Below are 24205 nucleotides of genomic sequence, written 5' to 3' on the forward strand. Positions count from 1 at the left end.
ACTCTTAGCAAAGAGAACACATTATCAGCACTTCTACTGTAGGTTTATTCACTAGAATTACACCTCCCCCTATCGTCACATATACAATACCACAGAAACGCTTACCACAGATTGTGCAGTTAAACGATATGTTATGCTTACAAAAACAGCATTTTATGTGCTGTCTAAACTATTATTATTATTATTATTATTATTATTATTATTATTATTATTATTATTATTATTATTATTATTATTTTTATCTATGTTGGTTAAAAGTTTACATGCATGGCTGATGATTACCCTCGTGAAAAAGAAGTGTACTTAATTGTATTAAACGTGCACTTGTAGTTTTAATATTAATTAAATAATGTCCGCTTAAGTGTATTTAAAGAAAGTAAGTTTCATGACCGTTTCTTAACATATGCATGTACACTTGAACTGTACTGTATTATTCAGTATAACAGTAATTTATTTGAATGTACTAAAATGTGTTGTAGGCTACATACATGACATACATGTTTCAGTATAAATGATTTGAAAGTATATTTTAGTTTACCATAAATGGTTGACAGTATTTGGCAGTGCATTTTAAATTAATTTTAAAGACAGTAGTGTGTGTGTATGTATATGTGTGTACTTAAGTTCTACTTAAGTGGTTAAAAAAATATTATTGATTTAAACTAATTGAATAAATATATAAATATAATATCATTTAATATAGATTTAAACTAATTTTTGTTTAATTGCAATAAACATGCAGTTAAGTGTCCAGAAAATAATACAGTTCATTTGCAGTTTTGAATATTCCAGATATTGAATTTAATCTACATTTTCATAATTATCATGATGATAATTTAATTATAATTAACCTATTTTAATGTAGTCCCCACAGACCTTTTAAAAAACACAGCTAAGAAAAGAAAAATAGCAAAAACTGCTGAATTATTTTAAAGTAAATCAAGGATGATATTGCTTCCTGGTTACTTGTATGATCTGTTTCAATTTATACAATGTATAGAAAAGTATAAACATGATTGTGTGTGAAATTGTTTAAATTCTTGAAGGCACACAATGGCTTTTCAGCTTTCTGGATAATGCCCATCAAAAGAGAGCATGTTTGCATTGTTCCTATATTACTAAAGTTCAGTAATATGCAACAGAACACTTGTGAGGTTTCTGCAAGTAAATAAATAAATACATAAATATGATGATTCGCTACTTTAAACCAATACTGATAAATATGGCTCTACTATGATCCTTTTACTATGAACTACTATGAAACTTTATGAGCAGGACAGGTGTTTTTGTTGTACACAGCAGAGTTTTGTCAAACTGTGTCGCTCACAGCACAGAAATACATTGCACTATCTTCTGAAGTAACAGTGGAGATCTGAAGTGTTCCGTGGGTTTGTGAGTTCCCAAAAATCTGAAAGCGCTTATAGTCCTTCTCAGAATTGAATGTTGTCGTGTAAAGGTGCCCAAGAAGTTTGAAGGATTCTCCTTGTGTTGTTTGTTGGTACCAGTAAAGATAGTAATAGCTGCTGTAAGTGTGAGTGCAGCTGATGTTCACAGTGTCTCCCAGATGCTTTATCATGTCAGGAGGTTGATCAATGGATGAACCAAGAGAAATTTCTTTAGAGGGAAAAACACACTGAGACCATTAAACGAAAAAATCTTTTTTTTTTCTTTTTTTTTTTTTTACAGCCGTATAAACATTCCTCATTAAGAAGAGAACAAAAATTACCTGTGAACCAGAACAGCACATAGAAGAAAATCAAGGTAAGCTGCATCTTGAAATAAATGTTTGATTCTTATAGACTCATGCATGTGAAATTACAGATAATGAAATGACTGTAATTTCTTTAGCAACCTTGTGACTTGTTCTTATCTGTGATTGGATGAATGTTGTTTAAGTCCTACCCAGTTATTTAAGTCCTACCCAGTATTTTACTTTTTTTTTTTTTCCAATTAAACAAATATGTTAGGTGGTTGTTTATTGGTCCAAGTCAAAAGAGGCCACTCCTCAGTGTCTGTGATAGTCACTACTGTATACAAATCTGGTTCCTCCTCCAATGCAAGCAGATGGGATTTTTTTTTCTCCCCCATACTGTTTTATCGACTGCATGCGAGAATTACACATTTATTTATTTAAGAGAAGTAATAGCTCACCTTTATGCTAAAAAGCTGCACAATTTGAGGTATCAGTCAAGTCTGTCGCACAAATAGGGCAGTATGAATTATAATACTTAGAATTAGGGGTTTACTTATATTCCTAAGTGCATTAGTCCTAGGTTCTGTGTTAAGATGCATTTGAAGATGTATTAAGTCAATTCTGCTCTGTTTCAGTTCTGTCTTTATATAAAGTATGTGAAATGCAATGCAGAACAGTTTGAAATGTAAAGCATGTGAATGTTTATAAGTCATGTAGACAAGACATGAACCCTTAGCTGGAAGTGCCAGGAATTTGAAAGAAGAGAGAGATGAAACTGGAATGGAACATGTTCCAGGTTTGTCTTGAAACTGGGTCCACATGAGTAAAACCACTCAGCATATACAGTATATAGAGTAATGCATACATCTGTAAAGAAGGACTGTATGTTGCTCTCCTTTAACGTCCACATTTAAACAGATGATGCATACTAAAATCATCACATTTTCAATAGTGCCCTCTACTTGTATATATTCTTATTACCAGTTTTGGCATGAAGATACAAGAAACCTTGTGGCTTTTTTATTATCAAACAGGTGCAAAGTGAACAGTTATTTGACAGAGTTTATAGAGAATTGAATGGCTGTGCAAACTAGCTGCACAGAAATACACTGCGCTATCCTCAGCAGATATACTGGATATCAGCAGGAATGCATCTTTTGTTGCATGTCCTGAGAGGACAAATCGAGGTTTGAATTTATCCTCTGTAGAAGGTTCACCATATGTGAGCATTCCAATAAGCTCCAAAGAACCACCTTCATGTTTTTGTTGATACCAGTAGAGGTATGTGTAGCTGCTGTCACCATGATGACAAGAAAGATTTGCCTGTTTCTCCTCCACTGTCTGTAGAAGATGTTTGGGGGACTGCTGAATGACAGGAGAACAAACCACACAAACTACAAGAGGGTGAGGAATGCATAACAATACATGTACATAAAATAACTAACTGCAATGCACTGGAAATGCTTACCTATTAACATGAAAGCAGTGAGTATTGTTAAAATGATTGCTCTAATCATGGTTATAACATTCAACCAAGCAGTAGAAGAAATAACATTGAATTCACAGTGCAATGGTTGCCTCTCTTAATTGTTTCTTCTGCGGTTGAAAGATCTTTTCAAATATCTTATCACATATATTGAGGCTGAGACTGTTGTTCACCTCAGAAAGGAAGCACCTAGATGTTAGGTGTTAGGTAGTTGCTTATTGGTCCAAATGAAAAAGCACACCCCCAAGTGTCTGTGATAGTCTAGTAGTCACATACAGCTCTGGATCCTCCTTCATTGCAAGTCTTTTGCTTTGAGCCCTATTCTGATGGAACTAGATTGCCTGGAGAAATTTTTGTTTTACAGATGTGTTTTGCAAGTAGAACATGTCCCAGGTTGGTCTTGGACCTGGGTCTCCTTGAGCAAAAACACTCATACAGTATGTGTCGAGAGTAATGCACACTTCTTGCCTTTATTTGAGAGGACAGTGAAAAGGTTTCTGGAAAGAACAAGGAGAACTGGACTAAAAAGGGCTCTTGAACCTGGAACCATTACACTGCTGTTCTCCATTAAGCCCCATACATACTGAAACTTCACATTTTCATAAGTGCCCTCTATTTGTAAAAACAGTTATAACCAGTTTTGGCATAAATAATTTTTGTGGCCTTGTGGAAAAACTTTTCTTTCTTTTTTTTTTTTAATCAAACAGGTGCAAAGTGAACAGTTTTTTGTCAGTGGTTATAATGAATTGTATGGCTGTGCTTACTTGTTGCACAGAAATACACTGCACTGTCCTCAGCAGATATGTTGGATATGATCAGGTATGCATCTTTTGTAGCATGTCCTGAGAGAGCAAATCGAGGTTTGAATTTTTCCTCTGGAGTACTTGAATCATCTATCAGCATTCCAATAAGCTCCAAAGAACGGCCTTCATTATTTTGTTGATACCAGAATAGGTATGGATAGCTGCTGTCACCATGATTACAAGAAAGCTTTGCCTCTTTTTCCTCCACTGTCCGAAGAAGATGTTTGGGAGACTGCTGAATGACAGGAGAACAAACCACACAAACTACAAGAGGGTGAGGAGAGCATAACAATATATGTTTATTAAATAACTTAGACTGCATTGCACTAGAAATACTTACCTGGTAACCAGTAAATAGTGATTATAGTTAAAATGATTGTTCTGATCATGATTATAACATTCAACCAAGAAACAGAAGAAATAACCTTAAATTCATATTCAATTCACTCTCTAAATTGTTTCTTCTGCACTCAAAAGAGGTTTTGAAACATATCATCACATATCTTGAGGCTGAGACTGTTGTTCGCCTCAGAAGGGAAACACCTAAATGTTAGGTGGTTGTTTATTGGTCCAAGTCAAAAGAGGCCACTCCCCAGTGTCTGCGATAGTCGCTAATGTAGTTCTGGTTCCTCCTCCAATGCAAGCAGATGGGATCCCCCACCCCATAATCATCTGTATGAGAGAATTACACATTTCATCATTTAAGAAAAGTAATAGCTCAGCTTTATGCAACAAAAAAAAAAAAAAAAACTGCACAATTTGAGGTATCAGTCAAGTCTGTCGCACAAACAGGGTTAGTATGAATTATAATACTTAGAATTAGGGGTTTACTCATATTAAAGTGCATTAGACCTAGTTTCTGTGTTAAGATACATTTGAAGTCAATTCTGCTCTGTTTCAGTTCTGTCTTTATATAAAGTATGTGAAATGAAATGCAGAACAGTTTGAAATGTAAAGCATGTGAACGTTTATAAGTCATGTAGACAAGACATGCACACTTAGCTGGAAGTGCCAGGAATTTGAAGGAAGAGAGAGATGAAACTGGAATGGAACATGTTCCAGGTTTGTCTTGAAACTGGGTCCCCATGAGTAAAACCACTCAGCATATACAGTATATAGAGTAATGCATACATCTGTAAAGAAGGACTGTATGTTGCTCTCCTTTAGCGTCCACATTTAAGCAGATGATGCATACTAAAATCATCACATTTTCAATAGTGCCCTCTACTTGTAAATATTCTTATTACCAGTTTTGGCATGAAGATACAATTAACCTTGTGGCTTTTTTATTATCAAACTGGTGCAAAGTGAACAGTTATTTTACAGAGTTTATAGAGAATTGAATGGCTGTGCAAACTAACTACACAGAAATACACTGTGCTGTCCTCAGCAGATATACTGGAGAGGTTCTCCATATGTGAGTATTGCAATAAGCTCCAAAGAACCACCTTCATTTTTTTGTTGATACCAGTAGAGGTATGTGTAGCTGCTGTCACCATGATGACAAGAAAGATTTGCCTCTTTCTTCTCCACTGTCTGTAGAAGATGTTTGGGAGACTGTTGAATGACAGGACAACAAACCACACAAACTACAGGAGGGTGAGGAATGCATAACAATATATGTACATCAAATAACTTAGACTGCAATGCACTGGAAATGCTTTACCTATTAACATTAAAGCAGTGATTGTTGTTAAAATGATTGTTCTAATCATGGTTGCCTCTCTAAATTGTTTCTTCTGCAGCTGATAGATCTTTTCACATATCTTATCACATATCTTAAGGCTGAGACTGTTGTTCACCTCAGAAAGGAAGCACCTAGATGTTAGGTGTTAGGTAGTTGCTTATTGGTCCAAATGAAAAAGCACACCCCCAAGTGTTTGTGATAGTCTAGTCCAGGGATCTCCAACCCTGCTCCTGGAGAGCTACCATCCTGAAGACTTCAGTTCCAACCCTGCTCCAACACACCTGTCTGTAATTATCAAGTAGCCCTGAACACCTTGATTAGCTGGTTTAGGTGTGTTTGATTGGGGTTGGAGCTGAAATCTGCAGGACAGTAGCTCTCCAGCAGCATGGTTGGAGACCCCTGGACTAGTCACATACAGCTCTGGATCTTCCTTCATTGCAAGCCTTTTGCTTTGAGCCCTATTCTAATGGAACTAGATTGCCTGGAGAAATTTTTGTTTTACAGATGTGTTTTGCAAGTAGAACATGTCCCAGGTTGGTTTTGGACCTGGGTCTCCTTGAGCAAAAACACTCATACAGTATGTGTCGAAAGTAATACACACGTCTGTGATAAAGGACATTTTCCTGTTGTTCTCTATTAAAGCCCACATTTAACAAACTACAGTACATATACTGAAACGTCAAACTTTCATTGGTGCCCTCTATTTGTAAACATTCTTATTACCAGTTTTTGCATGGAGAAGCAAGAAATCTTGTGGCTTTTTTTGTTTTTTTAAATCATACAGGTGCAAAGTGAACAGTTTTTTGTCAGTGATTAAAAGGAACTGTATAACTGTGCAAACTAGCTGCGCAGAAATATACTGCAGTGTCCTCAACAGATATGCGGGATATGAGCAGGAATGCATCCTCTTTTGCATTTCCTGTGATGTTAAATCGAGGTTTGAATTTATCCTCGTGAGAAGCTGTGCCGTAATTGAGCATTCCAATAAGCTCCAAAGAACCTCCATTGCTTTTCTGTTGATACCAGTACAGGTACTGATAGTTGTTGTCACCGTGACGACAAAAAAGCTTTGCATCTTTCTCCTCTACTGTTTGTAGAAGATGTTTGGGGGACTGCTGAATGACAGGAGAACATACCACACAAACTACAAAAGGGTGAGGAGTGCATTACAATAAATATACTTTAAATAACGTAGACTGCAATGCATTGGAAATGCTTACCTATTAAGATGAAAGCAGTGATTATCATAAAAAGGTTTTCTCTGACCATGATTATAACAGTCAACAAGCAACAGGAGAAATAAAATTAAATTCACAGTCCAGTGTTTGCCTCTCTAAATTGCTTCTTCTGCAGTCAAAAGAGCTTCTCACATATCTTGAGGGTGAGACTGTTGTTCACCTCAGAAAGAAACCACCTAGATGTTAGGTGGTGGCTTATTGGTCCAAATGAAAAAAGCCCACCTCCAAGTGATATTCAAGTCACATGCAGCTCTGGATCCTCCTTCATTGCAAATCTTGTTTCATTTTCTGTATGTGCAAATTACTTTGCCTTCTGTATCTGCAAAGTCCAGTTTACCCTGTTCCAGGCTGGTTAGCTTATTGGTCCAAATCAAAAAAGCCCACCCCCAAGTGTCTGTGATATTCTAGTCACAATATAGCTCTGTATTCTGATTCACTTCACATAAAAATGTTCCTTTTTATCTTCTGTATACAACAATAATGTTTGATATTTTAGGTAAAGAAATATGTAACCTACAGTTGCACAATTTATGGAATCTGTCGTGTCTGTAACAAACAGGGCAGGATAAGTTAAGAACTGAATTTTAATACTTAAAATTAGGAGCTTGCGCAAATTCAAGTGCATTAGTCCTTAGTGCAGTTTTAAGATAAATCTAAACTATATTTCAGTTCACAAAAAAGGTCAATCCAGTTCTGTCTCTATGTATTAAATTATTATGGAAATGTAAACTATGTGAAATGTTTATATATTAGGCAAGCAAGATGTTTGGCTGTAACATGGCGGATCTTCAAGCACGAATTAAATAGGTTCATAATGACCAGTATTAGTTTGCTCTTTTCTTCTTGACTTCTTGCCTTTATTTGAGAGGACAGTGAAAAGTTTCTGGAAAGAACAAGGAGAACTGGACTAGAACAGGCTCTTGAACCTGGAACCATTACACTGCTGTTCTCCATTAAGCCCCATACATACTGAAACTTCACATTTTCATTAGTGCCCTCTATTTGTAATAACAGTTATTACCAGTTTTGGCATAAATATTCAAGTAACCTTGTGGAAAACTTTTTTTTTTAATCAAACAGGTGCAAAGTGAACAGTTTTTTGTCAGTGGTTATAATGAATTGTACGGCTGTGCTTACTTGTTGCACAGAAATACACTGCGCTGTCCTCAGGAGATATGTTGGATATGATCAGGGATGCATTTTTTGTAGCATGTCCTGAGAGAGCAAATCGAGGTTTGAATTTATCCTCGTGAGAAGCTGTGCCGTAATTGAGCATTCCAATAAGCTCCAAAGAACCACCATTGCTTTTCTGTTGATACCAGTACATGTTCTGATAGTTGCTGTCACCATGATGACAAAAAAGCTTTGCCTCTTTCTCCTCCTCTGTCTGTAGAAGATGTTTGGGAGACTGCTGAATGACAGGAGAACAAACCACACAAACTACAAGAGGGTGAGGAGAGCACAACAATATATGTATATTAAATAACTTAGACTGCACTATAAATACATACCTGGTAACCAGTAAATAGTGATTATAGTTAAAAAGATTGTTCTGATCATGATTATAACATTTAACCAAGCAACAGAAGAAACAACCTTAAATTCACATTTAATTCACTCTCTAATTTGTTTCTTCTGCACTCAAAAGAGGTTTTGAAACGTCTCATCACATATCTTGAGGCTGAGACTGTTGTTTGCCTCAGAAGGGAACCACCTAGATGTTAGGTGGTTGTTTATTGGTCTAAAGAGGCCACTCCCAAATGTCTGCAATAGTCACTACTGTATATAGTTCTGGTTCCTCCTCCAATGCAAGCAGATGGAATCCCCCACCCCATCCTGTTTAATCGTCTGTATGAGAGAATTACACATTTGATCATTTAAGAAAATTAATAGCTCAGCTTTATGCAAAAAAAGGTATCTTGTATCCGGCATGAAGATACAAGAAACCTTGTGGCTTTTTATTATCAAACAGGTGCAAAGTGAACAGTTATTTGACAGAGTTTATAGAGAATGGAATGGCTGTGCAAACTAGCTGCACAGAAATACACTGCGCTGTCCTCAGAAGATATACTGGATATCAGCAGGAATGCATCTTTTGTTGCATGTCCTGAGAGGACAAATCAAGGTTTGAATTTATCCTCTGGAGAAGGTTCACCATATGTGAGCATTCCAATAAGCTCCAAAGAACCACCTTCATTTTTTTGTTGATACCAGTAGAGGTATGTGTAGCTGCTGTCACCATGATGACAAGAAAGATTTGCCTCTTTCTTCTCTAACTTAGACTGCAATACACTGGAAATGCTTACCTATTAACATGAAAGCAGTGAATATTGTTAAAATGATTGCTCTAATCATGGTTATAACATTCAACCAAGCAGTAGAAGAAATAACACTGAATTCACAGTGCAATGGTTGCCTCTCTAAATTGCTTCTTCTACAGTCAAAAGATCTTTTAACATATCACATATCTAGAGGCTGAGACTGTTGTTCACCTCAGAAAGGAACCACCTATGTTAGGTGTTAGGTGGTTGCTTATTGGTCCAAATGAGAAAAGCCCACCCCCAAGTATCTGTGATAGTCCAGTCACATACAATATCACTCTGGATCCTCCTTCATTACAAATCTTTTTCATTTTCTGTATGAGAAAATTGCTTTGCCTTCTGTATCTGCAAAGTACAGTTCACCCTGTCTCAAGCAGGTTATCTGGTTCTGATGTGTTTAATCAAGTTGGAGCTGAAGATAGATCTCCAAGAACAGGAAGAGGTACCCCTGGTTTATTGGCTCCTTGCTTTTAGCCCTATTCTGATGGGAGTAGATTATCTGGAGAAATTTGTGCATCACTGATGTATTTTGTAATTTCCAGGAAACTGGAAGCAGAACATGTCCCATGTTAGCTTTAAACATGGGTCCCCTCAAGCAAAAATGCTCTTCATATGTTGAGAGTAATGCACATGTCTGTGATAAAGGCCATTTTGCGGTTGTTCTCTATTAAAGCCCACATTTATCCAACAATACATACTGAAACCCCTATTTGTAAATGTGCCCCTATTTGTAAATGTTCTTATTACCAATTTTAGCATAAAAATGCAAGAAATCTTGTGGCACTTTATTAATCAAACAGGTGGAAAGTGAACAGTTTTTTTGTCAGCGATTAAAAGGAATTGTATGGCTGTGCAAACTAGCTGCACAGAAATACACTGTGCTGATGCCAGCATGTTAAATCAAGGTTTACATGTTTCCTCTTGTAGCATTCCAATAAGCTCTAAAGAACCCCTATTGCTTTTTTTGTTGATACCAGTACAGGGATGTGTAGCTACTGTCACTGTGATGACAAAAAAGTTTTGCCTCTTTTTCCTCCTCTGTAGAAGATGTTTGGGAGACTGCTGAATGACAGGAGAACAAACCACACAAACTGCAAAAGGGTGAGGAGAACATAAAAATGAATATAAAATAAAGAACTTAGACTGCATTGCGCTGTAAACACTTACCTGGTAGCCAGTAAGTAGTGATTATAGTTAAAATGATTGCTCTGATCATGCTGATAAAAGTCACCAAAGACAACAGAAGAAATAACATTAAATTCAGTGCAATGGCTGCCTCTCTATATTGTTTCTTCTGCAGTCATAAGAGGTCACAGCTTGACACTAAAACTGTTGTTCACCATAGAAAGAAGTCACCTAGAAGTTAGGAGATTGCTTATTGGTCCAAATAAAAAAAGCCCAACCCAAAGTGTCTGTGATAGTCTAGTCACAATACAGCTCTGGATTCTCATTAGGTTCACATAAATGGGATCCTTTTCATTTTCTGTATACAACAACTGTTTGATCATTTAGGAAAATAAATACCTAACCTAAAGTTGCACACTTTATGGTATCAGTCATGTCTGTAACATAAACAAGACAGGAAGAGTTAAGAACTGAATTTTAATACTTAGAATTAGGAGCTTACGCAAATTCAAGTGCATTAGTCCTTTGTGTAGTGTAGTTTATTCACAAAAAGGTCAATCCAGTTCTTTCACAAAAAATTAAAATACAATACACACTCAAAATACAAAAGAATCATATACATAAATACTACATACGTGCAGCCCGATCTCACGGCAATTCGTACATATTTTACGAGGTGGCTAATTCGTACGAATTCGTACGGCCACACTCATACAAATTCATACGATTTTTGCCAAATCGTACGTATTTTACGAGTTGCACATTCGTATGAATTTGTACGATGACCTACACCTAACCCCGCCCCTAAACCTACCCATCACTGGGGTCTAGACAAATCGTATGAAATCGTACAAGTGAGGTTGTACAAATTCGTACAAATTAGCCACCTCGTAAAATTCGTACGAATTGGTCGTGAAATAGCGTTAGTACGTGCAATGTTTATATATTAGGCAAGCAAGATGTTTGGCTGCTAACATGGCAGATCTTCAAGCAGGAATTAAATAGGATTAAAAATGACCAGTATTAGTTTGCTCTTTTCTTTTCTATTTGAGAGGACAGTGAAAAAGTTTCAGGAAAGAACAAGGAGAAAGAGACTGAACTGGACTAAAACAGGCTCTTGAACCTGGAACCATTACGCTGCTGTTCTCCATTAAGCCCCATACATACTGAAACTTCACATTTTCATTACTGCCCTCTATTTGTAAAAACAGTAATTACCAGTTTTGGCATAAATATTCAAGAAACCTTGTGGCATTGTGGAAAACTTTTTTTTTTTTTTTTTTTTTTTTAATCAAACAGGTGCAAAGTGAACAGTTTTTTGTCAGTGGTTATAATGAATTATACGGCTGTGCTTACTTGCTGCACAGAAATACACTGCGCTGTCCTCAGGAGATATGTTGGATATGATCAGGTATGCAAGTTTTGTAGCATGTCCTGAGAGGGCAAATCGAGGTTTGAATTTTTCCTCTGGAGTACCTGAATCACCTGTCAGCATTCCAATAAGCTCCAAAGAACCACCTTCATTTTTTTGTTGATACCAGTACATGTATATATAGCTGCTGTCACCATGATGACATGAAAGCTCTGCCTCTTTCTCCTCCACTGTCCGAAGAAGATGTTTGGGAGACTGCTGAATGACAGGAGAACAAACCACACAAACTACAAGAGGGTGAGGAGCACACAACGGTATATGTATATTAAATAACCTAGACTGCACTATAAATACATACCTGGTAACCAGTAAATAGTGATTATAGTTAAAATGGTTGCTCTGATCATGATTATAACATTCAATAGAATAAGTAATATTACAATGCAGCAGTTGCTTCTCTAAATATTTGTTTCCTCTGCAGTCATAAGAGTACAGCTGTCATATATCTCAAGGTCAAGACTGTTGTTCACCTCATCTGACTGGGTTGTCAACCCAGGTGCAGATGTGTCATGTGACGGGGGAGGGGTTTTGAGCACAGACTCCTATAAACCTGAAGCACTGTGCTGCACTCACTGCACAGAAATACACAGCACTGTGCTCAGCTTTCACAGATGACACCAGCAGGTACGCTTCTTTCTCTGCATCTCCTGTTATTGTGAAACCCTTTTCGCCAACAAAGTCCTGCTTGAAGGAAAGAAAGCCAAGGTGCTCGAGATTTTGCCCATTAGACTGCTGGTACCAGAAGATTTTGTCATAGGTTTTGTCATGGTGACTGCAGGTGATGTTCATGGACTCTCCAGTGACTAAGAAAAGGTTTCTAGGAGTTTGTGTAACATTTAACATCAAACACAGTCCTGTAAGGCCATTAAAGAAACAGATTAAACTACAGTGATTCTATAGATATGCAAGTATGTATCTGCAACTAATATCTCACCAATGCAACACTGAAGCACGAAACATTCGACTGGAAATTCACTCATGTTGAATTATGGTTTGAATGAAAACTAATGGGTGAGCTAATCAAGTTCGTTGGATAAATAGGTGGAGCCTGATTTATTCCGTTCACATCTGTGTTTTTACTTCTACTGCCCCCTGCTGGGTTGGATATTGACTTGTAAAGTACAATAGAATTCACTTTCCAAACAGCTCCTTCATTCTACATATGCCATGTTATCAATAAATTATGTGCTATACATGGAATTTGTAAAATGTAAAAAGTTGTAATTGTTATCTGAGGGGCCAGGGCTATTTGTCGCACAAGACAATAAAAGGTTTGGAGTCAAAAATCCCAGTTATACAAATGTGTTTTTTTTTTTTCTCGAAGAACTAGTTCAAACTTGTCTTTAATTAATCCTGTTAAACATTAAAAACTCACATTTCATCATATATATATTTTTTATTATTATTGAATTACATAAACAAGTGAACAAAACAACACGTGCATACAATAATGCAGGGGTCAACTATAATGAAGGTAGATTATAACCTGAACTGTTTTCTAACAACAGAGGTTTCACATATGTAAAATTTCTGAAATAAATGTTTGATAGTTTAAAATACATTGAACCTATAACTTATTGAGAAATATTCACTGGAGTAGAAAAAAAAAGTGTGACAGCTAGCCCCGGTTACATTTGACATGACACAAACATAACTACCTTCTTAACATAAAGAAAGAATGACACTGTGATCCAATGTATAGGGGCTTTTTTTGTGCAGAAGTGCAGGAAACCCACAGCACCGTGTTCTCTTGCAGCACAGTAATAGATTGCGCTGTCATCTGAGGAGAGTTTTTTCAGTGTTAAATCGCTGTTACTTCCTCCGTTCCCCAAAAGCTCAATTTTCTCCTCAAAATCTGGCTCTGAGTTATTATTTTTCCTGTATAGATACCCCATGAGCTGCATTTCTCCACTAAGAGGCAGCTTGTACCAGAGGATGACATTTAAGGTTGGATTTTTGTGAGAACAGTGAAGAATTACTGATTCTGCATTGTTTTTGGACAGCAGGTGAGTAGGGGTCTGTATGATAGTAGAGTTCACTGAGAAGCCTGTTAAGAGAATGAAATAATATTCATTGTGACAGTACTGTTAATAAACACTACACTGAAAAAAAAAAAAGATATAGAATTTACTTTGAAACAAATTTCACTCATAATAAGTTGAATTAAACATAACAGTATTTTCTTGTAAAACACACTCCAGTAATTTTTATTTACAACTTTGAAAAGTAATTTGTACAGTGTGTTCACAACTTCTGGTCCAGAATGTTTGAATGCATTTCATTACCTGTCAAAAAGAGCAACAAGATAGCAGTGCTGATCAGATGTCTAATCATGTTGTACCTAAAGACAAATGACTGGGTGGGAGAAACAAACCCATTCTTAAACTTTTTTTCCTTCATGTGAGAAAGGAAACCCCATCATAACTAGTTACTGTATAAGTGAGCAAACAATTTCTGCCCTCTGGTGTACATATGATGCTATCCATGCTTTTTTTTTTTTTCTTGTACCAAATCATGTGACAGCTGTGCAAAGCTTCTCTCAGTTATGTGATTATTAAAGGTGGGTTTTTGTTTAATGGAAAGGGAGGAAACAGCACTGTGGTAATAAGCAGCACAGTAGTACACAGCGCTGTCTTCAGATTTTCTCAGCTGGATAAGATGAAGTTTAGAGTTTGTTTTACCGTGACCGCTCACATTAAAATGCTTCTCAAATGGTTTCTCAATAGTTCTTTGTTCATAATACACATAACCAATGAGTTTCAGCTCAGTGTCTGTCTGTGAGCGCTGGTACCACAGTAAAGTGTCATAGTTAGCTATTTGATGTTGACAGGTGATTTCAGACGGACTTTCAGGACTCCAGAAAATTGCAGAAGGATTTTGATCAACCTTACTAGAAAACACAACACCTGTGAAGACATGAAGGCAAATGCTACACTTTTATTATGTAACATAATTAGTGTGTAAAATTAATAATTAGAACTAAAGGTGGCAAAGTACATGCAAAGAAACATCTTATAGTGTTACCTATGAAACAAATCACGGTGGTTGAAGAAACAAGAGATCCTCTCATCTTGATGTTGTGTGAGGGTGTATGTCAAAGACCAGATAAGGAAGGGAATCAGTGGATTGTTTCATACCGCACTACGAGATGCAAATGGATTATGGGTAATGTTGCACCTCCTACATATAAAGTCTATTGAAGGGTGGTGTCTATAAAGAGTAGTGAGCAAAAAGTAGTATAGTGAGCATCAGGAATAAACACAATCATATGCTGTCAGTGATCAGCAAATGAATGTGAGCCAGTTTTGGTCTGTGCAGGTGTTCATGGGGTTTCTAATAAGAGGAAGGTTATTGTAAAGAGTGCTGAACTCTTGCAGCACTGTGTGATACTGGCAGCGCAGTAATACATAGCCGTGACTTTGGCCTCTCTGTTACATGGTATATGAAGTGAAGCAGCTTTTTCACCATCACCTGATACATTAAAGACATTGACATATGGATCCTCTGTCTCTGGTGTTTTATAGTACATATAAGCTAAAAGTTTCAGTTGCGTGTCCCCAGCAGAGCGCTGATACCATAATATTGTGTCATAGCTCTTGATTTTATGGCTGCATGTCAACTCAACAATACTGTCAGGATGACACAAGACTTCATTTGGAGACTGTTGGATGTCTTTACACACACCGGGAACTGTACAAAGAGAAGAACACAGAGCAAACTTTACAACTTGATTGTTATAGAAACATGTAAAACCTGAAACTAAAAATTGAGATAAAAATAAGTATGGTACCTGCTAGAAAGAGAACTGCCACAAGTTGGGTGGAGAGGCAAAACATCATGGTGAGTTCTCAGCTGCACTGAGTTGAGTTGAGCTAATTTCTTCTTAAACAGGAAATGACATAAAAAATGACATTTTTTTTGGGGGGGGGTCACATTTTACATTATAGGTGTCTTTAAGACATTAAATGCTATAGGCACAAAAATTATGCTGTTGAGGTGTTTTAAGAGTGTGTTATGGGGTCAACAGAGTAATTCTGGATGTACAGTATTTACAGAAATTAGTTACATATGTAATTACATTCAGGTATTTTTAATTATAAGTACAATGTAAAAACATGTATGTGCACAATAAAGTGCATTGTAATAGTCAAACAATAAGCACGTTGTAGTAGTTAAAGACGCTTATTATATAATGTTCTATATTAGCTTTTTCAGTGATGTTTTCTAGAACTCAGTGTGGTTTCATGCAGGTGTACCAAGATGCATTAAAGATTAGAAGGCAAGGTCTATGTCATGAAAGGAGAACATTTGTGGCTTTGTGCATAAGATGCTTTGTCTGGTCTTGCTTGGAGAATTTTTAAAGTAACCTCCTCTTCTCCATTTCCAGTTAAACTGAAATGATCCTTATATGATGGCTCAAATTCCTTTACGCTGCTATATCGTGCATAACCGCTCAGTTTCAGGCTAGAATCTCCATATGTCCTCTGATACCACAATATTGTGTCATAGCTGCTAATTTTATGTCTGCAGGTAAGACTGACAGACTCCTTGGGTTTGCACAGAACATCTGAAGGGGACTGATGCACCTTCTCATAAATCAGGCAAGCTGAGAGTCCAAAGAAATATTGTTAGGTACAAATACTGATGCATTTCAATGTTTCTAGCCTTCCATGGCCCTGTAAATGTATTAGTTTCACTAAAATCATAATACCTGTAAAACAGTTTAGAAAGAAGATGACACTGAATCTAATTATGGTGTGTGATGCTCATATCAGAAGAAAACTGGCGTCTTCAGTAAAGTAGTAGATATAAACTTAGTAGAGGAAGTGATGTCATGTTGAAATGGGCTGGATATCACTTTAAAAAAATAAAAGAAAGACAGGGGAATAAAAAACAACCACATCCAAGATGAATCAAATTTTAGATTAAAAAACAATTTATATAGAGAGAGAGAAAGTAAATTTGAATGATTTCAACTCGGAAATTAGTTCACTGATTCTACAAATTAATATATTGAATTATATTGCAAAATATATACACAGAAATAGAAAATAGAAATATATACACAGAAATTAAGTTAAGTTACATACATTCACAGAGCACTTTATAAAAAACTGTCAGCGCAGTCAAATCAATGATGTTATGGAATATTAATTGTCTTTTAAATCCCAGCACAGCAAGCTAAAGGCAACAAAGCAATGAAGTGGAGAAAAATCCTTGGGAGAAACCAAGCTTAGTTAGGGACTTTTATTTTAAGTAACCCTTCTGTTGCATTTTGCTTATATGTTTATCAGTTTGAAAACAAAATTAGTTGTCAGGTTCCTCTTGTGGAATCCAGTTCCACCCAAGAGCTTGAAAGTTAATAAAAGATGCACAAAATAAATGGGCTTTTTGTAGGGCTCATGGGGGGGCCTAGAGCACTGTGTGTACTAGCTGCACAGAAATACACTGCGCTCTCCTTCAGCGTGAGCTCTGAGATTGTCAGGTTCACAGAATTCTTGGCATCTCCCTCCAGCTTATATTTTTTATCATCTAAATTCTCCACATTGTGGGTTCCGTGAAAGGAATATCCAATAATGTGCATGCCTTGACTATGCTCATGCTGGTAGTACCACAATATAGTGTTGTAGCTGGAGATATTGTGAGAACAGGATAAAGTGAAGGTCTGTCCAGAACGCACAATGACTTCAGGAGGAGTTTGAACAACACTGCTGAACAAATGGCCTGTAAATAGATGAAAATGAAATGGTAATTTCAAAGCATTGTGCAGTGTCAAAAAGACTTCACCAGATAATGTAACAAGATTACACAGAAAGTTGTGTCCAAAAAAGAAAACACATTTAAATTAACTTACCAAAATGCCCGCAGAGCAAATAAAAGATTAGAACTGGATTTCTCACCATTATCAAGTTTTAGTGACACAGGGTTCTTAGAACAGTTTAAATATATACATATATGTGTATTTATACAATGTCAAAACAGCATTAACTCTATTTGTTAAATAGAGATTTTTCATCAACCCTTCCAGAGGTGAGGTCCCTCCTCCATCCTCTTGGGTGGATGTGTTGCAAAACAGCCCCACCTATTGAGACGAAAGCATAACATTGTGTTCATGAAGCTCCAGCTCTTGAATTTTTGTGCAGTGCTTTAATTTGTTTGCAGGTTATATACATATAACATACATAGTTATGACACATTTTCGTATTTTTATAAAATTGATTATTCACTATGACTCACTTGAGGTCAAAAACAAAGCTTACAGAATCTGTTTGCTATTTTTTGTAAAAAAAAAAAAAAAAAACATTCTGAAATTAATACCACAGGAGCAGGTGTGGATTAAGAGATACTTTTTTTCTTAATCGCTTCATCACAGCATTAAAGAGACATTTTTGTAATGAAGAGCAGGGATCTAAAACACTGTGTAAGATGCAGCACAAAAATACACTGCGCTGTCATTAGACAAGAGATCTTTAATAGTCAAATATCCATTGCTGTTTCCATTTCCAGACATTTCTATTTTGTTTGTGAAGTCTGCTTCTTCATTCTTTGATGTTAAGTATAAATATCCCATTAATGTGAACCCTTGGTCCTGGTTTTGTCTGTACCAGTTTATCTGATTGTAATTGGGCACGCTGTGTAAACACTGGATCTCTGCAGATTCGCCTTGTTTCTTTATTACATCAGGTGGAGACTGCTTAGCCTTGTAAGCATAAGAAAAGCCTGAAAAAAAAAAACATACATTATGTCAGATAAAAGATGAAAGTAAAAATATTATGCTATTATTATGTTTTGTATTACACAGGTCTGTTAACAATACAGCCTTACCGGAGAGATAGATTAGTGAGACGGTAATTATGCTGAAAACTCTCATGTTGATATTTAGCTGTGAAGAGCTCAGTCTAAACACTCATGAGTGATTGTTACTCTGACAGTGTTAATGTGCACGACTGCAGTATGATGTACAGTATGACTTCATAGCGCCCCACAAAAACCAAACTGTGCAACACAACTGTGCTCTTTTCTTAACTCCTGGAATTTTGCCGTGAAGTTTTTATTTAATATAATTAACAATTAATTCAAAACAGTGCAATACAGACTGCAACATTTTAAAATTGGCACACTTTTAAAGGTCACCCAAACAAAGCCAAACAGGACACTTTTGTTTAAATCACAGTTTCTATGAGTAGTAATGTTTGGATTAGATAAGTCATTAACCTTTTTTTATATCAAGAAACATATTTTATATAAAGACATACATTTTTAAAAATGAACAAACCTTGTAGTTGAAACCTTATGATCTATGATAACCCAGCATGAGTCGTGATCTCATGATAATTTGTATGTATTACGTATTACTATAAAACGTACATGTACTTAAGTTTTTGCAGGCACTGAAGCTTACAATACTGACGTATTTTCAGTATTTAAACGTACAAAACTGACGTATTGACGACAACTAAAAATGAATCCTTATGAATATTAAAATCACAGCATTCATTTTATTATTATTGTTTTTTTTAGTTGTCATATCAACAACCTTGTTTTTAATTGCATTATTAAATTGTTTACTCGTTTGCTTAATATGAAGTGATAAAATTTTGTTCTGTTCTGTGTGATTTCTGCTGCCAGCTCGTTTCCAAGAATGGGCCTACATAATGTTAAACAAGAATACACTTTAAACCCTTAAAATAAATAACATTTAACGTTTAACCTTCATGTAATGTTTACTTTGTTTGCCATTTTTATCCTTTTATATTCACTATAAAATGGGTAGGCTAAGGTTTGGAGGTAGGTTAAGGGGTCTAAAATCAAAATCGCTTATTTTTAAAATGATAAAAATGCATATTCACTATAAAATGGGTGGGTTTAGGTTTTGGGGTAGGTTAAAGGTTTAGTTCACCTAAAATTAGCCCATAAATTACTCACCCTCAAGTTATCCTAAGTGTATATGACTTTCTTCTTTCAGATGAATCCAGTCGGAGTTATATCAAAAATTGCCTTTGATCTTTCAAGCTGTTTAATGGCACTCTGCAGGTGTTGCAGTGCATCAGTCCAAAACAAGTTACATAAAAAGTGCCTATCCTTAATAAAAAATGTCTCACACAGCTCCAGGGGGTGAACAAAGTCCTCCTGTAGTAATTTGATGCGTTTTTGTAAGAAAAATAACCATATTTAAAATGTAATTATCAATTTAATCTATTTTGCGTTCACTGTTGTACATGGAAGCAGTTCCGGGGGAATGACGTATGGAGGTCGGCGTTGCGCATGCGCCGCTCAGAAGTGACGAACACGGAAGCGCAGGGGAGAGATCAAAACAAAACAATGGTCACAAATTAGAAGTACAAAACGAGGATTTGTAAAGAAGAATGTTTTGATTTCGATATAAGCCAAGTGGGGACTGGTTTTCCTTTGCTAAAGTAAGGAAATTTTGCTTCCTTTGCTCCTGTTAACAAACATTGGTTTTCATGAGACTCACCAGCACATGCACAACACTGAACCTCATACGTCATCCACCAGGAGCTGCTTCCGTGTACAACTGTTGGTGCAAGCTACAAGAAAGTTATTATTACGTTTTGAATATGGATATTTTTCTTACAAAAACGCATCGATTCGCTACAGGAGGCCTTTGTTCATCCCCCGCAGCCATGTGAGACACTTTTTTATTATGGATGGGTGCTTTTTATTTAGCTTCTTTTGGACTGATGAACTGCAACACCCGCAGAGTGCCATTAAACAGCTTGAAAGATCAAAGACAATTTTTAATATAACTCCGACTGGATTCGTCTAAAAGAAGAAAGTCACATACCTAGGATGAGTAATTTATGGGCTACTTTTCATTTTTGGGTGAACTAAATCTTTAAGGGGTCTACAAATCTAAATCGCTGTATTGAGAAAATGATAAAAACATGCATTCATAAGAATATCTTTATGATATAAAAGATACGTAAATATTTTACATTTTGTAGCTAAAAATATGTAGTGTTTTGTACATTTTAAACATTGAAATATGTTCAAATTGTACATTTTAGCATCAATAAAATAAAAACACAAAATTACGGTTTGTGCTTGTAAATGTTACATATTAATACCTACGTATTAACAAGACCAGGCTGCTTAATACATATTACATAACTAGTATTTAACATATCCAAAATACTCTTTTTTTCTGATGGATTTTTAATTTTGTAGCATTGCGTATGATAACAAATTTTATGCTGAAATAAATGCTGAAGGCTTTTCAAAAAAATAACAAAAAAAAAAGAGAGAGAGAGAGAGAGAAGAACACTGACATTTGTCAAAAAAATAAATAAATAAACACGCTGCAGAACAACCACCCAATAGAGCATTACAATAGTCTAACCTTTGAGGTCATAAACGCAAAATGGATTAACATTTCTGCATTTGACATTGAGAGCATAGGTCGTAATTTAGATATGTGAAAGTGAAAGTGACATGACATACAGCCATGCTAGAAACGTGGTTTTCTAAGGAAAGGTTGCTATCAAATAGCACACCTAGGTTCCTAACTGATGACCGAAGAATTGACAGAGCAGCCATCAAGGCTTAGACAGCTGTTTCTAGGTCATTACATGCAGAGCTTTTATGCCCTATAATTAACACCTCTGTTTACTACAGTTATGGTTTGTGGTAACAGAGGTTTTTGTAAAAAGATAACTAAACAACACATATATTTTTTGTTAAAAAAAGTTTTTTTATACACATAAAATGATCTCTAACTACACTGTGCTTTGCTGGCAGCCACAGTAATACATACACAGAACTCTCCAGATGGTAACTAAATGATATGAGGACTAGACAACATTTCATCAACTAATTAACTAATTTAAGCATATTACTTCAGTGGAATGCAACTTTCAAACGATGCACACATTAATACCAACAAAACCAATAACACCTAAACAACCTATCACCTGCTCATACCATATATATAATGTAATAGAGCAGGTGAGTGTAACATGTTCTTGTGCTTTAACCAGCTTGTCTTTTGGAGTTTGATTAACTTTGTCACTTAATGATTCCCCTGTTTGAAAGAGAAAGAAAATGATTAAAAGAGTGTGAAAGGCTAAAGTCATATGAACATGTAAAAAGAACAATTTTGTACCTGAGACCAAGAATAGCAGTGCTGTGAAAAAAATCAAACACACTGTAAATGTCATGTTGATGGTTCAGTGCTGGAGTTCTCTGAATGACGTTCAGAATAAACCACCCATAACAAATGAATTCCCAGCATTCTTTAAGAAGCATAAAGCCTGTCCCACTTAGATTTGGTCGAAGAGAGACTCCTACTGGTTTTGATAGTGTAGCGTACCGTGGGGTTTCAGTCAGGGCCTTCAGTAAGCAACTGTAAACTGCATGTGCATGATTCAATACTCATCAAACAATAAACCACTCACCTGTCACTTGTAAATAAAGTCTGTGCGTCTGTCATTTTTCTGTCACTCCCCATATACCATTACCATATTACAAGCAAGGTAGAACATGGCAACTAAACTCCTTGCTGCATCGGTGCTCGTGTTGCCCATAGTTTGCAATATTATTAGAAATGCGAACAAAAACCTTTGCGTTGAGCGAAATTCATTTGAGTAGTTTATACTTTTTCAGTTGTATTCCTATTTGTCTGCAAAAGAGCTGCCTTGGAAAAAGGCATTTATAGATTAGGAAACAGATCTGCTGTAGGCGCCGGCGACTGCGGCTGTCATTTTCTTTTCATTTAATTTCACTTTCATACCTTGGAAATTCCCAGCTAAATACTGGGGGGCAAGTGGGGCTACTTAACCACTGTTGTGCGGTAGCTTGTTTTTCATGTACGCTGGTAAAGTACCAAAGATGTGTATTTTACTCCTCAAACCCGGACTGTGAATCTTACCAAAAATGTGTATTTTACTCCTGGAACGCGATTTTTAATGGGGACCCCCTCGAAACGCGATCGAGCAGGTTTTGTCGAGGGAACCTGGCAACCCTGGCTGGGGGTAGCACTGGGCAAGTCGCTGGACCCAGAGGGATGCTTGTCATGAAAGTCAAACATTGATACAATCAGATTGTGAGTAAACTAAATACTAATCATCAGGGTGCTTGGTCTAGTCTGTGGTGGCCAGGGGGTGGCACCCCAATTTCAGTGAAAAGCTTAGTTCGTTTTCGGAGCAGACACAATTTAACAGATGATTTGTGATGAAAAACAAGGAAAATAAAGACGCGAAACTTCAAAAACAATTTAAGAAACAAAAAAAACCATCTACAGACATCAGAAAGGAACATACAGACGCGATACGTCTTAGTGAAGTTGTGTAAGTGTAATAACTGTGTAAGACCCAAACCACTTCAGCTGAACCCAATAATACACATTCTCACGGATAAGTCTCAAATATAAACCACAGGAGCAGGTGTGAATGAAGGCTTTCTTTCATTTTGCTTTATCTGTTAATCACAGAATTTAAGTGAAGTTTTTGTTATGAACAGCAGAGATCTAAAACACTGTGTAATATGCTGCACAAAAATACACTGCACTGTCACTAGATGCGAGATTTTTTATGGTTAAAAGTCCATTGCTATTTCCATTCCCAGACATGATTATTTTATCTGTGAATTCTTTTTCGCTGAAGTTTGATGTTGCAACCAAATATCCCATTAATGTGAACCCTTGGCCCTGTCTGTACCAGTTGATCTGATTGTAACTGGTTACACTGTGCAAACACCGGATCTCTGCAGATTCGCCTTGTTTCTTAATTATATCAGGTGGAGACTGGTTGACTTTGTTACTATGAGAAAAACCTGTGAAAAGAAGAATCAAATATATTTACATCGAAACAGAAATTATAGTGGAATTACTTTGGAATATATAAACATTTACAAAACTCAAAGTTAAATGGCATAAAAAATAAACATTACCTGAGAGATTGATCAGTGTAACAATAAATATGACAATTCTCATGTTGACACACAGTATAGAAGAAAATCTAATCAAAAAACAGTGTAGCAACAACACTAAAGTACATCACCACGATATTGCTCATATGTAGGCCTATGTGCAAATATGAAGAACATACAACTCTTCTGTAAGCCTGTTTAAATCAGGTGGTCAAAATTAGTTTGACTAGCATGACTTGCTAGCCCCTGCTGGTAGATATTGTAACTACAAGGATTTTTGTTAGTTGACAGCCATTGTACACTTGCATTGCAAATAATAAATAATATTATCATAGATAATACATCAGTTCCCACTTGATTGAAAGCAAATGGGAGTGAAATGGGTTGATATGAAGTGCCACTGAAATAAAATGGAATGTTTATGGATAGTTATCTCCGTATATAGACTTCCTTGAATTAAACACTGCAGTTAAATATATTTGTTAGTAATGCATTCTATTTCACATTCTATTTTTATATAGGTGTACTATTGAG

At 36.2% G+C, this 24205-nt stretch overlaps 4 gene segments (V, D, J or C); all 4 read right to left on the reverse strand.

Annotated features, from left to right (window-relative positions):
* Positions 1-1246: 1246 nt before the first annotated feature.
* Positions 1247-1881, reverse strand: LOC122140208. The segment is given in 2 exon segments: positions 1247-1614; positions 1727-1881. Coding segments are annotated over 2 exon segments (351 nt in total).
* A 2663-nt stretch (positions 1882-4544) lies between these two features.
* LOC122140141 lies at positions 4545-6938 on the reverse strand. The segment is given in 3 exon segments: positions 4545-4654; positions 6511-6813; positions 6890-6938. Coding segments are annotated over 3 exon segments (462 nt in total).
* Positions 6939-7911: 973 nt separating this feature from the next.
* LOC122140207 lies at positions 7912-8564 on the reverse strand. The segment is given in 2 exon segments: positions 7912-8347; positions 8419-8564. Coding segments are annotated over 2 exon segments (387 nt in total).
* Positions 8565-11629: 3065 nt separating this feature from the next.
* Positions 11630-12742, reverse strand: LOC122140206. The segment is given in 2 exon segments: positions 11630-12012; positions 12084-12742. Coding segments are annotated over 2 exon segments (387 nt in total).
* Between the last annotated feature and the right edge of the window lie 11463 nt (positions 12743-24205).

Source organism: Cyprinus carpio, chromosome B17, assembly GCF_018340385.1.
Source record: "Cyprinus carpio isolate SPL01 chromosome B17, ASM1834038v1, whole genome shotgun sequence".
Taxonomy (NCBI): Eukaryota; Metazoa; Chordata; class Actinopteri; order Cypriniformes; family Cyprinidae; genus Cyprinus; species Cyprinus carpio.